Source organism: Danio rerio, chromosome 16 (assembly GCF_052040795.2).
Source record: "Danio rerio strain M-AB ecotype USA chromosome 16, GRCz13ab, whole genome shotgun sequence".
Classification (NCBI taxonomy): Eukaryota; Metazoa; Chordata; class Actinopteri; order Cypriniformes; family Danionidae; genus Danio; species Danio rerio.
Genome location: NC_141036.1, coordinates 234,322 through 249,927, shown reverse-complemented (window position 1 = coordinate 249,927; position 15,606 = coordinate 234,322). Strand labels below are relative to the sequence as shown.

Below are 15,606 nucleotides of genomic sequence, written 5' to 3'. Positions count from 1 at the left end.
TGAGGGAAGCAGAATAATCACGTCAAAATGAAAAACATTCCCCCATTGACAGATTATTTTACTTGTTTTCAGGAAAAAACTCACTTTATTTTGAGTAAAGAGTAAAGTAAAGGAGTAAAGTAAAGAGTAAAGGAGTAAAGTAAAGGAGTAAAGTAAAGGAGTAAAGTAAAGAGTAAAGGAGTAAAGTAAAGAGTAAAGCAGTAAAGTAAAGGAGTAAAGTAAAGAGTAAAGGAGTAAAGGATTAAAGTAAAGAGTAAAGGAGTAAAGGAGTAAAGTAAAGAGTAAAGAGTAAAGGAGTAAAGTAAAGAGGCTGAATGGAGGAGGCTGCTTCTTTATCTTCGTGCTGCAGATGCTCTGTTTAACTGTGTTCTCGCTAGTGAAGCGTTCAGTTTTTACTCTTACAGAGTCGACATGTAAATAGCAAATGCACCATGGAGCGACACGACTGACTCTTAAAGGGAATGAGAGACGAGACTCTGATTGCTTTAATGCAGGTTCTGCTCAAAACACAGCCAGAACTCATGAAGAGGATCAGCACAGCCCTGTTAGAGCATGCGCCGAGTGCAGAGTGGATTCATCTGTCATTAAAACAGCACAAGTGGATTCAGACACAACCTTAATGCTTTTGGCCATGAGCTTTAGACTAATCACATACATCAATAATAGAGCCCAATAAATGTATTTGCATTGGAGGTGAACCAGACAAACCGTCCGTCCTCTCTCCATCACTGAACAGACTTGATTCTCAGTGTTTTCTCCTCTTCTTCTCCTCTCAGACAGCAGGATTGCTGACAGTGTCCTGTATTGAATATGTGTGAGCACAGCTTCTGAAGGAGTCGAAGCTTTCAGCGGAGCGTCTGCAGATCCACAGGAGCTCCAGCAGATTGGCAGGTTATTGTGTGTGAGTCAAGGCTGCGCCACACGCTTCACACAATACCCATTCACGCTGCAGATCCGCCATTGACACGCAGACACACACATTTGGACCGGCTTTTTCTTCCCTGCCGGTTTTGTCCGCCGCTGATTGGATTTATGAAATAGCGCAGCACATCAAAGCATGCACATATTTTAGCTTCCAGTGACAAAAGATCTCCGCTCGGGGACATAAAGGCAGCGAATCAGACGTGCCGCCGCATCTGTTGTTTCCCATACACTCCTACATTTGAGCAGATCATTTTGTGCACTCAAGGTTTGCTTTTTACCACTTGACGCATTCACCGAGAGCTGAACCGCTGACCTTGGAGCCTCTGCCTCGCTCTATTGTTGGAACAAATCCATGCTCAGGTGCTTTCAAAAGCCCGTTCACTTAAGAGATTTGGAAATGTGGCTTTGCATCAAACCCTTCAGACTGCAGCCATTCTCTAATAAATGCACAACACAGACGCACGAATGGATAAAAATGCAGCTGATCAGTCAGTTCAGACAGAAGCATGCTGTATGGATGTGTTTGTAGATGATGTTCGGCTCTATTTAAACACATTCCACTGAAGTTTGAAACACTGATGTTTCTGTAGCTGACACTAGTTTATCCAACTAGCAAACACATAAATACACTGCAATAAATGCTGTTTTTACTTTATCATGTCTGATCCAAATACCTACTGTCTCTGAAATCAAGACGCATTTTCCAGACCGAGCATATAGACCCTTTTCACACTTGCGGGTTTCTCAGTAGCGGACATTGTCTGAGGGAAAACTTAGAGAGTAGAGAATGGGGGAGTACAACAAATACTTTTTAAAAATTTTTTTAATCTTTTTTGCTAAAATAATGACAGTAAATCTCCCCGATGATGTTATAAAGACTGTCAGGAAAAGGAAAGACATTGTGTGAGATCCGGCAGCCAGACGGAAGAATAACACCAAATTTGCTGTCCTGTCCCACAGACGCTGTAGAAACCCCTCACACAAGCGGTAATTTGTTTTTTGTAACTTCAAGTAAAGAAGATATACTACATATATGGTCATGTTTTATTTTAAATAAAAGTATTAAAAACTTAAAGGATTTAAGATGCTGATGAATATTAAATGCATCCTAACAGGCTTGTGAAAAAAAAAAACCTGAGAGTGACCAGCAGCCAATCAGAATCAACAATTCAGCAGACTTGTATTACTGTATATATATATATGTATATATACATATATATACTATATATATATATGTGTGTGGGTTGCACGATTACCTCACAGCACTCAGGTCTCTGGTTTGAGTCTCGGCTGGGTCAGTTGGTGTTTCTGTGTGGAGTTTGCATGTTCTCCCCGTGTTGGCGTGGGTTTCCTCCGGGTGCTCCGGTTTCAGTCCAAACACATGCGCTATAGGGGAACTGATCAACTACACTGGCCGTAGTGTATGAGTGTGTGTATGAGCGTGAATGCAATAGTGTATGGGTGTTTTTCAGTGTTAGGTTGCAGCTGGAAGGGAAGGATAGTTTAGTGGTTTGTATGCTGTGGTGACCCCTGATGAATAAAGGGACTAAGCAGAAAATAAAATGAATGAATGAATATATTTACAGACTGCAGGACTGTGAGTGTGTGTTTGCGCTGGTGCTCATGTCTGCAGGATGTGTTGTCTCCTGTAGGGGGCGCTGCTGTGCTGTTAAACAGGACACACAGATCCTCAAATCAGCAGCATTTAGTGCTGAGCGCTGAGTCTGATTCACAGTGTTTCTGAAGGTAAAAGACTGATGCTGGTCTAACACAGTCTGATATCAGCACACACACACACACACACACACACACACACACACACACACACACACACACACACACACACTTGCGCTTATCACTGCTGCAATGCTCAATCTGCAGATGTTTATTCACTCGGAAAATGCATTATCCAGAGAGTCATTTATATACTGAATATACAGAAATTGCTCTCTCTCTCTCAAAAAAATATAGTCTTGTGTCCAGAAAAAACGAGTCAAAGTGAAGAAAGTTTTATCTTAAATCAAGCAGAATAATCTGACAATGGGGAAGAAATGACCTTCAGTCTAGAATCAGGTTGTTAGGGTGCTGTCTACATTATCTGAATTAAAGAGTGAGACAAAAAAAGCCCTGTGTGGATGTCGTCTTTCATTGATTGGTTCATTCATTCATTCATTCATTCTAACATGTTTTCACAGTGGACACCCTTCCAGCCGTAACCCAGTACTGGGAAACACCCATGCACACTCATTCTCCATCATATTGTGTGTAAAGCAGAGCTCAGCAGAACACAGGGTGATTTCCCAGAGTCCAGATGAGTGTTCTCCTGCAGAGCGGGATGATTAATGTGTTGTGTTGATCTCTGGATCTGGAATAGACAGCCGGCTGAACTTTAATGAAGCGTCTGTGGGAAACTGAAGGATGAATGTTTGATCAGGAGCCACAGGATCAATACACCGAGCAGAATCTCATCTGAACGCTTTCACACACACACAGAGCAGAGTTTCAGAGGAATCTCTCCATCATTCATCTCCATCCGTCTGTCCATTAGCCATCAGAGTGTTTGAGCTGCTGAAGATGATGTCAGCATAGACTCAGAGGATTATAGATGTGGAACAGCGACAGGAGCCACATAGACTGAATAGTCTGAAAGTCTCAATAGACTGACAGAAGCAGATTAGTTCTCCTTTAATTCTACATTTGGTTTGGTGTGCCCTCAACATGCAGCACAGGGCATTTTCAAGTTTTGTTTAGTTTTTTAAATGAAGGTAGAAGTGGATGTGGATGTGGACGAGGCCTGAGAGATGCAGACAGACGGGCAGTGACAGAGACTGACCGCGGCGAGTCTGAACTGTCCTCAAGGCTGCAGAAGTGAAGCTGTTTAAGGCACAGGTTGATGTCGGTGTGAGTGATGTCCTGTGGGAAACACTCCATTAGCAGACACACCGGCTGGCCGATCCCTCAAACACAGCTCCTGCTTGTTACCTGCGCTGATAACAGAGAGCCGTCGGTTTGCTTTGCTCAGATCCCATGGACCTGAGACGAGCAGCTACTGCGCAGACACACACTCCTGTCTGACAGAAGCGCTGACTCTGGTGTCTGCGGAGGGAACGAGTCCTAATATAGCTCTACTGAAGCGTCTGAACGTTGAGCGCTCTGACACACTCGCTGAGAGATCACACTTTAACAAGATCCAGACCCAGACCTTCCTAAGACCCCGCGACCCCTGCTGACCACAGACACTGACCACACTGGAGCTGCAGGAGGAGGAGTGCAGTCAGAGGCCACCAGCTCACTGTGGAGACCCAGAATGACAACGGTATTTAACAACACCGGCTCAATGTTAAAAACACAGCTTGGGCTACAGGTTTGCAGAACATTAAATATGTAGTTGAGAGTAGCTTACCTAAATCCAGCCAATAGTGTTTTCAGAAGCAAATATGGGAGAGAAAACTGCAATCGCAGCCAACCAGTAGTTTTACCATGAGTTTACCTTGCTTGTACCTTTTTTTGTGGAATCGTCAGTAGCGGCCTGGTAAGGACTTGAACCTGTGACGTTCTTGCTGTGAGGCAACAGTTCTAACCACTTGGCTGCTATGCTGCCCTGTCTAAGAAAAGGGAAATGTAAAGGTGAAAGGGGGATTCTTTAAGACAAAGATGGCTGTGATGTGGAACTGAGGGTATTTATAGTGAGTTAGGAATCGTCTGATTGGTGGATCATGAAATGGCTAATACAGGACCACCTGTGATCAATCATAAGCCTGTGATCCTCTCGACATTACTCTATAAATAACCTTCACTAAAGTATTTCCAGTAATGATGTGGAATGCTGACGCCATCATGATTACTGTAGCTGGTCTACAAATGACTTGTGTGGGGCAGTATGAAGCAGAAGGCATTCGATGTCTGTTTATGGCTGATTTCTGGCAGGTTATATTGAGAGACTAAATCGATTACAGTGATTGGATCAGATCGAAATCAAAACATTAAACGGATTCATGAGTGACAAATGTGATCTGTGTCTCATTATTAATCCAGTAGACATTTAACAGTCACTTCACATTAGAGTCAGATTCACCTCAGAGCTGGAAACATTTCAATAAACACTAATAAATAAAACAGGTGACACGGTGACGCAGTGATCAGCACTGTGGTCTCACAGTAAGAAGGTCTCTGGTTTGAGTCCTGGCTGGGTCAGTTGGTGTTTCTGTGTGGAGTTTGCATGTTCTCCCCGTGTTGGTGTGGGTTTCCTCCGGGTGCTCCGGTTTCCCCCACAGTCCAAACACATGCGCTATAGGGGAACTGATCAACTACACTGGCTGTAGTGTATGTAAATGAGTGTGTATGGGTGTTTTCCCAATACTGGGTTGCAACTGGAAGGGCATCCGCAGTGTACAACATATGATGGAATAGTTGGCAGTTCATTCCACTGTGACGAGCCCTGATGAATTAAGGGACTGAGCTGAAAAGAGAATGAATGAATAAAAGTGATTTTCAGAAGCACTAGAAAAGGTTGACATGCATTTGACCTTTGACCCTTCATCTGGTTTTTCACTTGGGCTAATGGAAGGGAACCTTTCTAGTGAACTCTGTGTGAGGCTGTGAGCACCAATAACCGTAGTGTGCACTATAAACCACACGCTGAGGGAAGGGAAGAGACACAGATCTGACCTGCTGTAAATCTGCTCCTTCAGCATGGGGAAGCAGCCCAGTGTGTGTGTGTGTGTGTGTGTGGTGTCACAGTGCCGGATGAGTGTGTAACTCTGTGTAAAGGTAATTCAGCACCACAGGCTTGTGTTGTGTTCTGTTCTGCTCCATAATAAGCTGGAGATTAATCCAGCTCTGGTTAACAGCAGAAACAGGCATTACTGGCAAACACAGAGACGCCGATCATTATTAAAACACGTCGCCCAAAGCTGGAATAATGGAGGACAGAACATGAGCATCATATTTCATCTCCATTCCTCTTCTCCTCCATGCTGAAAGTTAATCTGAATCAGATTCTGGAAATCCAGAAGCTTCACTGATTATGTCAGGCTAGGATTGCTTATTTACTCCTCACACAGGTCAAATCTGAAAACACCTTAGCATGGCTTTCCATTACGAGTGTTTAACAAGTGTTCTAGTGAAGAATGGAGAGAGCTGTCACGATCACTTTGCTTTTGAATGAAAGAGGCTGTAAACAATTATGTTGCTGTGTAATAGTTTTATTTATTTGACATTAATACATCATGACCTGTTAGTACATCATGACTATTATAGTGTCATGAACAAAACCATTACAACAAGTGTCATTAGAAAAACAGTATTGTTAAAAAATACATCTTACACCTTTGGGGAAAGAAGACATCTCCCACCTTATTGTCCTCATCAAATGACATTTACAAAAGTGAGTTTTATATATGCAGAAAGCTTATTGATGATACCGAATCTGTTTGAAATGCTGGAGACCGATAGATGCCAAATGTCTAAAAACCTTAATGGATTTAAGAAGAGTGGTAAGATTCAGACAAACTGTAAAGCTTATTAACTCAAACTGTTATTACTGCATATATGCCAGAGAAGATTTCAAATCTACTGTTGCACTCAATCACATTGCAGAGTCATCTTCTAGGAGTGGATAATAGTGAATATTTTTTGCTCAGAAAAATACAATTATACGTCACTTTTTAATATTTCCAGACAAATACAGCTAGCATCAAACTTTACATCTTCTTTAGTTCATGCTAACTAAGATAAAAAATATTGAAAAAAGAGTACATTTTAAATACTGGAATATAGTTGGGAAAGAAATGTGTGATGTTCATCTAAATAAAAATATACAAGTGTGAAGTAAATAAATCTAAGCAAATTTAATAAAACTCAAATGCTTTAGAAATGCAAAATGAGTTCTAAAATACTCAGTATATATTTATGCATTTGCAGTCCTTTAACATCAGGAATATGTGGAGTAAGTACAACTTAAAGTGCTCATTTAAAGGCTGGCAATATATGAAGTTATCCAGGGGTAGCCAATCCTGTTTCTGGAGATCTACCATCCTGCAACCCGAATCAAACACAACTAAACCAAGTAAAGCTGCGGTCACACTAGAGTTTGAGCTTGTGAAATCCTGTTGTACGGCTCTGCGAACATTGGCGGGATTAAACAAGATGGTTAGACATTTAAAAAAGCCAGTGATTGGTCCATGTGTTAAAATTCTGTTCAGAGGTCATGTTTTGATCCTTAAGTGGTCTCACGTCATCAAGTGAAAAGATTTCGCAAGTCAGAGTTCACCAAGCTTGAACTTTGGAATTGCGTTTCCAGTCTGATGCATTCGCGTGTGTATGAATGGAAGTCTATGGGGAGAAAAGTCCAGTGTGAGCGCAGCTTTCGTAGGATCTGAATGAGCACTTGTTAATTAAAGACAGGTGCATTTGATCAAGCTTGATCAAGTGAACTCTGCAGAAAGGCGGACCTACAGGAACAGGACTGAGCACCCTTTAAGTAGTCAACTTAGCATTTGACCCTCTATATACTTTGAGAGGAAAAGGCAGCATTATTGAAAAATGATCCAGGTCAAGCTTGATTTGGGAAAGCTGTTTGGTGATGGATACAGACAACTCTCATGTAGGCCAATTGTAGGAATGGGTTACCCATTCCTACAATTCCATGTAGGCTAATTGTAGTGCTGGGTTATTTAAAAACAAATTGGGTGAAATATGGACTAATCCAAACATTGGGTTAAATTTAGTCCTATTATAGGCTGAGTTAGTCCCTATTACATGCAGAATTGAGTTGAAATAACCTGTCATTATTTAGAGTTTGCTATGATGTTGTTATTGTATATTGTGCTTAATTAGTATAGTGTCTAGTGGAATGTTACATATTTCAAATCCAGTGTTTAATTGTGTTTTAGTAATATATACAAAATAAACATACAAAATATAGCTGGCAGCAGCAGTTATCAGTGGTTAATGCACAGTAACCTGTTCATCTCTGTCTGATAATCACTGTGTTTGTTTAAATTGTAAAGGTCTGAGATTTGGAATCTTCATACATAAGTAAATATGTTACATTTGAATGCTTATAATCTATATTAGATATACATCACTTTGACATTTATTTTACTGTAAGAAACTCTTTAACACTTAATATACCCCTAACCCATTCCCAAAGGTTTGCTTTCCAATTATCCCTGTTATAGCTTTCCAGACACTGAAGTAGAACTTTTTTATTTATGAATAATTATAATTAGTATGTGGCATCAGTGTTTTTGGGAATGCGAACCATCTGGCCAAACCATGCTACTCTTTACAGTGACCTCAGACTGAGCTCATACAAACACATGCCGAGTTTAATGATGATGTCTTATTCCATTCAGGAGTTACAGGGATTTCTGTAAAATCTCCCACTCTGAACTTTGGTCAGTACTGTTAGGAAGCTGACTTGAAATTACTATTTTATTCAGACTCCATAGTATCCGGTTCTGATTTAATGTAAAATACAGGGTTATTTCACAAAACATTTACAAAAAGTTCTCATATTTGTATAAGAAAGTCTGTAGGGTATTGTAGCTCCACCATCAGGCCACTTGAGGCAAGTCTCAGTCGTATGGTAGATGGGGAGGGTACTATATGTCTAAATGTCATCATGTGTCTACATCTTATTGTTTTGTCTGAATAATCAGATTGAGAGCAGAATGGTGACCTGGACCTTTCTAACAGTTAGAAAAGGATTTCAGTGCCATGTTTACAATAGTAAAAATAGTCAATAGAAAACACACACACACACACACACACACACACACAGACACACACAGACACAGACACACAGAAATATATGTGACCATGGGTAAAGCATATATACCTTTTTGTTCTTTTATGCAAACGATGTACAAAACACCTATTTTACAAATGATCTAACATCCCTCTGTGGGTCTATTTCATCTCACAAAGAGTCACTGAAGAGCAAGTCATAAAGATAAAGCCTACATGTAAGGGGTCATTGAAAGTCGTGAGGTGTGTGTGCAGGTGATTGAGTCTGTCGTTATGAACGCTGTAATATGACAGATTTCCATGTTCCAGGTTGACATAAACCCCTATTCGTTTAGAGCGAGTGGACACTGGGAATGTACGAGTTATTTTGTTATTCTGCCACAGATTTAGTTTGCCATCAATACACAAGAGACTAGGGAATGTGTTGTTACATCCCATTAAATCCTCTGTTCTATCTGAGCTCTTATAGGCTATTCCCACACCAACTCCACCTGTACACTTCACCTCAAAGTAAGAGCGGTCTGTCAGAGCCTCCTTACAAATGGCCTGTGGATACAGTGTGTATCTGTCTGGATGAGCAGGATATTTCTGATCCACTGCGGTCTCTGATACTGTCCTGTTGTCATCAGACACTATCAGGCGTGGATGCACTGTGTCTGGATTCACTGTGAGCTTTAAGGCGTCTGTAAAAAGCAGAGCATCTTTGGTCACCGGGTGAGACTTGAACTCATCCATTAGCTATTTGTAGGATTGTGACAAGTGAAATATGTGACAGTATTAACCGCAGTGTGGCCATGCATTTCATTTAATTAACTCTTTCACTTCTAAAAGTTGATAGTATAGGTTTTACATTAATTATTAAACACATTAACATTACATTGTTGTGTATTTGCAACAGATACCTACATTTCCTCAGACCTGGTTTCATTCGACACTCTCCGCTATACTCTAATCTGGGGGTGAGAAAAGACAGATATACAGATTTATAACGCAAACACAGATTTAACACATAATCCACTGCAGCATTTAAAATACACAAGCTTGTAGTACTGAGGACAAGTAATACAAAAGTCTAACCATACGGTGTCAATCTGCTGTCCTCTACTCATAATTCCCACATGTAGTCTACAACATGATATTAAAGTTGAGCACATACTGTAGTTTCTCCAGTTTTGTGTTGGGATCCTTCATTTTAGCAGTGAGCAGCTTCGCCCCTGACTCTCCTGGATGGTTGTAGGTTAGATCCAGTGCTTTCAGATGACCAGTGTTTGAATCAAGAGCTGAGGCCAGGGAATGGCAGCCCACCTCTGTGATCAAACACCCCGACAGTCTGCAGGCAATCATAAAAACAGAGATCTCACATCAACCAATTCAAAAGATCGCCTTTACCATAACTTTGCAAGAATCAGAACTGCTTGTAGTTTCCAGGTCCGGGTAAGTTTAGTCTTGGACAGCTACTTTTTCTTCAGAGTTTTGCTCTAACCATAATCATACACACCTGAACAGGCCAGTTAAGGTCTGAGTGTTACTAGAAAGCAACAAGCAGGTGAGACTAAAGGCTGGATCAAAACTCTGCAGGGCTGTGGCTCTCAAAGACTAAATGTTTCTACCCATGTGTTGGACTCATACCCATGTGTCAAGCACACACGTATGCTACGGCGCAGCCTACACGTTGACGATGCTAGTATTACACAGTTATATTGTTATCATCATGCTTACCCGAGTGTCTGTAATCTACACTGTGGATCCTTCAGTCCTGTTGAGAGCAGCTTCACTCCAGAATCCTGCAGGTCATTGTCTTTCAGCTCCAGCTCCCTCAGGTGTGTGTTAGATTTCAGAACTGATGCTAGATGTGCACAGCTTGCCTTTGTGAGACCACAGCGCTTTAACCTGCAGCAAGAGGATGATTACTGCACTAACCTAATTATCTAGATGACAATTCCAAATTGTTTCACAAACAATACTTACTTGAGATCCTCAATTTTACAGTTTTGACCAGTTAGTCCATCACAGAGTTTTTTTAGTCCATGATCCGCTATCTTATTGTAGCTCAGGTCCAGTTCTGTCATGTGTGAATTTACTGAATTCAGAATGGAGGCCAGATTTGCACAGGAGTCTGATGGGAAAAAACAGCCAGCCAACCTGAAGTGCAGGAGCAGAAGATCAGACACCAAAACAAACCGACGGTCATTACTATATACATCTAACATTTCAATTCAATGTATTTTACCGAGTCATACAGACATATTCATGGTCTTCATAATTCCACTTGTTTGTAGTTTATTTAATAATATGTGACAATATTAGCCAAGAAGTCATTCTGAAAAGAGCTAAGCAGAGATGATTCTAACATGCTGAACTCTTAGTACTTACCGGAGTTTCTCCACTTTAGAGTGTGGACTCCTCAGGCCATCTAAGAGGACATTCACTCCACACTTCTCTAGTTTACAGTTGCTCATCTCCAGCTCTGTCAAGACTGAGTTGACTGACCTAAAAGCCGAGGCCACCGTCCTACAGGGCTCAACTGAAAGATTTAAGCAGTCCAGCCTGTAAACAAGATGACATATCATTTATAGTTTTTGCCCAGGGAGTTCTTACATATTTAATCATCTTATTATATTTCTATAATTGTGCAGCAGTGTACATAATAAAAACAAGTACTGTACAAAAACAATAATCAGTGAGACGGACCTGGCCTTTGTGCAGATCCTGAGCACTGGCAGCAGTCGTAGCTGGTTTGCTGTTGATGTTTGAAACGTCTTCATGTCAAACTCCTCTATTTTCTCCCCAGATGTCAGGTAGACATAAGCCAGAGCTGACCACTGCTCAGGATCCAGCTCACTGCCCAGCAGTGTTCCTGATTTCATGGCCGCCTTTATTTCTTCACCAAGACTGTTGTCGTTCAGCTGGTTTAAGCAGTGGAAGAGATTGATGATTCTCTCTGGTGACTGCTCCAGCTTGACCTTCTCTTTGATGAAACTCACAGTGCTGCTGGTGTCCACACGGGGTTTACAGGAGGTGTCTTTGAGAAGATCTTGCAGGAGATTGAAGTTGGAGTCTACAGAAAGACCCAAAAGAAAGCGAAGGAAAAGGTCGAGATGTCCATTTTCACTCTGTAAAGCTTTCTCCACGGCAGTCTGATGCACATCACACAGATCAACACTGCTTCTAGATTCATCTTTGAGAAAAACATTCTTCCCGTCATTAACGCAGGTGAAGTGAGCGTATATCGCTGCCAGAAACTCCTGATAGCTCACATGCAAAAACCCGTAGAGCTTCTCCCTGTACAGTCCCAGCTCTTCTCTGAAAAACTCTGTGCACACGGAGTACTCCGAGACTTTACTCACATCAATGCCACCTTCTCTCAGATCCTCTTCTCTGAAGATCAAATCTCCCTTCTCCATTTGCTGGAAAGCCAGCTCTCCCAGTTTCAGAATGAAGGTTTGGTCAAACTCGGAGAGCTTCTTTGGGTTATCTCCATCAGCTCCATTGAACTTCTTGTGCTTGAGACTGACCTGAAGGAGCAGAAAGTGGGTGAACATCCCGGTCAGAGTTCTGGGTAGTTCTTCTGATTGTCCCTCCCTCATGATGTTTTCCAGCACCGTGGCAGATATCCAGCAGAAGATGGGCATGTGGCACATGATGTAGAGGCTCTGGCATGATTTGATGTGTCTGATGATTTCATCTGCTAGTGTCTGATCGCTGATTTTCTTCCTGAAGTAAGAGTCTTTTTGATCATCACTGAACCCGCGGATCTCTGTGACCCGATGGACACACTCAGGAGGGATCCGGCCGGCTGTGGATGGTCGTGTGGTAATCCAGAGGAGAGCTGAGGGAAGCAGATTCCCCTTGATGAGATTCGTAAGCAGTGCATCTACAGGAACCTTCTCGTTTATATCAGCACAGTAGACATTCTTATGGAAATGAAGAGGATACCGACAGAGCTCTAACCCATCTAAAATAAACAGCACTTTCAGATGTTGAAGATCTGCTTCTCTCAGCTCAGGAGTGTACTGATGGACCAGCTGTAGAAGACTGCAGCTCTCCTCTCTACAGCTGAGGTCCCGGAAGGGGAGATGGATGATGATCTCTATATCTTGGTTTGTCTTTCCCTCTGCCCAGTCTAGAATGAACTTCTGCACTGAGACCTGCTTGCCGATGCCAGCTATGCCCATCGTCAGGACTGTCCTGACTTGTGTTCTTTGTCCTGGAAGTGTCTTGAAGATCTCATCACATGCATATAAAACCTCTTGAGTTGTTCTGCTCTGAGAAATCATTTCATTCCTCAGCACCTCGTGCTCATTATTGATCTCTCCGCTTCCACCCTCAGTAAAGTACAGATCTGTGTAGACCTCCATCAGTAATCTCTGTTTACCATAGGATGAGTTTCCTTCATTGATATTTTGACATTTGTTCCTAAGCTTTGTTTTGTTTGCATCTGTGATTGTTTTGACTAGATTACCTAAGAAAAAGGAGGAGATGTTTAGATGCACTGAGTGAATAAAAGTCTTAGCTAGACTGTAGATGTGCACTACCTTTAATCTGGAAATGCAGTATGAGTCTCAGTGCTGCCTCTACTCCAAAACTCCTCATGATGTTCTCAGCAGCCTCAGACACACTGAGCTCCTCTGACTGAGCCCCTAAGCATCCTGGGTAATCCTCACACAGCTCTCTTTTAAAGGTGTTGAAGTCCTCGCTCCTCATCTTCTCCATAATGTGTAAAAGCATTGACTGACTGTCTGGAACATTGAGTTTCTGCAGTGAAATGAAGCAGTGTGCACCAGAAAGATGCTCGTCAACATGAATGGCATAACGTAAATAACTCCTGGTGTCTTTTTATGAATTGTGTGTTGAATAACTGAATGGGTCTCTTTGATGGGAAACTAACCGCAGTGTAGGTTTTCCTGTGGCCTTGGTGCTCTTCCTCAACACAGATGCAGCAGATGTGGGTGTTATCGGTCTGGCAGAACACATCCAGAGCTCTGTGGTGCCGCTGACAGACTCTTTTAGCCGGTGTGGACTCTGCATGGTCACCTACAGACAACCTCCTGCAAGAATATTCCAATTACTCTGCTGACTTCAACTTAAATGAACGCTTTGACCATTGTCAGTATTCAGTGTTATATTTTTAAACAAGTCTTCTCAGACCTTTTTATATTTCTCTGTGCTTTTGCAGTGAAGTTCAGTGGTGGAGAGTGTGATCTGCCACTCTTCATGGAGAGCTGTGAGGGTGCAGATGAGTCTGATCTCTTCTGTTTGTCTCTATCATTAAACAATATAAAGAACAATGACCACAGGTAAATACACATGTTTAACTTTGCGCACAAAGACAGTCTTTAGTTCTTGTTTCAGATATATTTACAACAAACCTGTCTGTGTTCTCCTGTTCTCCTGCAGTGAAGTTCAGTGGTGGAGAGTGTGATCTGCCACTCTTCATGGAGAGCTGTGATGGTGCAGATGAGTCTGATCTCTTCTGTTTGTCTCTATTAGTAAATCACATGCAGAACAGTTACCACAGATAAATGTGCATGTTTATCTCTGCACACAAGCTTTTAGTTTTGTTCTCTGATGTATTTAGAGCAAACCTGTCTGTGTTCTCCTGTTCTCCTGCAATGAAGTTCAGTGGTGGAGAGTGTGATCTGCCACTCTTCATGGACAGATGTGATGGTGTGGATGAGTCTGGTCTCTCCTGTTCATGTCTAAGGTGGAATAAAATTGAGCAATCAAGAGCACTGCACAACATTTTCTTTAATCTGAATAATTGTAAATACAAAAAAGACACATATGTGTGTGATATGAAACTTTATTGTGGTCAAGACTGGCCTAGAACTTCCTGCTGTGCATTAGTCATTTAGCTAGACCGCCTTAAAGGCTCATGAAACACCAGAGCACATGTGTTGAGCTGTTGACATGTGTTGTCATATATGTGTCCCACATTGCTAAAAACACTATTAGGACACATATATCTCACTAACAAGTGAACACTGGTTGTTTTTGCGTTATTTCGAGTAAATCCGTTCTTTGGTTTAAAAAGAAACTTTAAAGTTGCATCACGCTGATTAGATCCTTGTGTGTAATCCAGCATGTAGACTGGCTGTCTGTACCGGCCAGTACAATGTGACGTGTTTGAGTGTGCAGCATTAATTCCCGCTATGAGAGTTCAGCTGGACTCGTGTGGAGTACAGTGCATGCAACAGAAATATATTTGTAAGGAACATTTTTTGCTTTTTTAGATTGCTTTTCGATATGCGGAGGGTTGTTCTCCCATTTTCCATGCGATATCAAACATTTCATTAAAACTACACTCTTCCAGCAGTTCCTGCATCCAATATCTGATTTGTCACGGGGGGCATGCAGGAAATGTTCCTGAATGAAAATGAAAGTGCCAAACTGCAGATAAAGTCCACTAATTAATAATTTGGCAAATAATTAGATTACTGATGTCCATATAAACACAGTTTCCAATGGGGAAATAGACAATAAACCTTTCATTGCCGCCTCTAAGTCTAAACACAGCCCAAACTGATGTGTATATGCATGTGTGTATTTGGTCATCTTACTGTTCAGATTGAAGGTCTTCTGGACAGCTCACAGTGGCGGAGGCTTCATCAGCCTCTTCAGCACTCATCGTGAACTAATTCAGCAGTACAGCTATTTATACACAATACCCTTAAAGGGAAAAAAGGAAATAATCTTGAGATTAAAATACTTCAGATAATGCAGCTTAATGTTGTAGCCAGCAGAAAAGTTGTACTCTCTATACTATACAGCTACTGCAAAACTGTCTAATACCACTGCCTAAAATTAGTTTCACATTTGACTGGTATTCCCCTGAGGTCCTTCATATTAACAGGTATTCCCCTAAGCTAATGTCCACTAAGGGACCATCTAAAACCCCACCCACAGAGCAAAAACGTTAGCAGAGGTCAA

At 41.6% G+C, this 15,606-nt stretch overlaps 2 protein-coding genes across 2 annotated transcripts in view; both read right to left on the bottom strand.

Annotated features, from left to right (window-relative positions):
- Positions 1-961, bottom strand: part of LOC148679570 (uncharacterized) — a 36,832-nt gene extending 35,871 nt beyond the window's left edge. The window contains exons 1-2 of the mRNA XM_088651220.1: positions 946-961; positions 85-310 (exon numbers count right to left, since the gene is read on the bottom strand). Of these exons, the coding sequence (XP_088507346.1) occupies positions 85-310; positions 946-961 (242 nt within the window). The remainder of the gene's footprint in view (positions 1-84; positions 311-945) is intronic.
- The window catches only part of si:ch211-201o1.1, a gene marked incomplete at both ends in the record, with an annotated part of 34,607 nt that extends 19,287 nt beyond the window's left edge, over positions 1-15,320 (bottom strand). Inside the window, 16 exon segments of the mRNA NM_001445101.1 lie at positions 2,650-2,669; positions 2,697-2,749; positions 8,028-8,038; positions 9,584-9,629; positions 9,833-10,006; positions 10,396-10,566; positions 10,645-10,818; positions 11,050-11,223; positions 11,368-13,138; positions 13,212-13,431; positions 13,565-13,721; positions 14,046-14,159; positions 14,262-14,281; positions 14,284-14,288; positions 14,290-14,375; positions 15,237-15,320. Coding sequence (NP_001432030.1) covers positions 9,584-9,629; positions 9,833-10,006; positions 10,396-10,566; positions 10,645-10,818; positions 11,050-11,223; positions 11,368-13,138; positions 13,212-13,431; positions 13,565-13,721; positions 14,046-14,159; positions 14,262-14,281; positions 14,284-14,288; positions 14,290-14,375; positions 15,237-15,307 — 3,183 coding nt within the window.
- Positions 15,321-15,606: the final 286 nt, after the last annotated feature.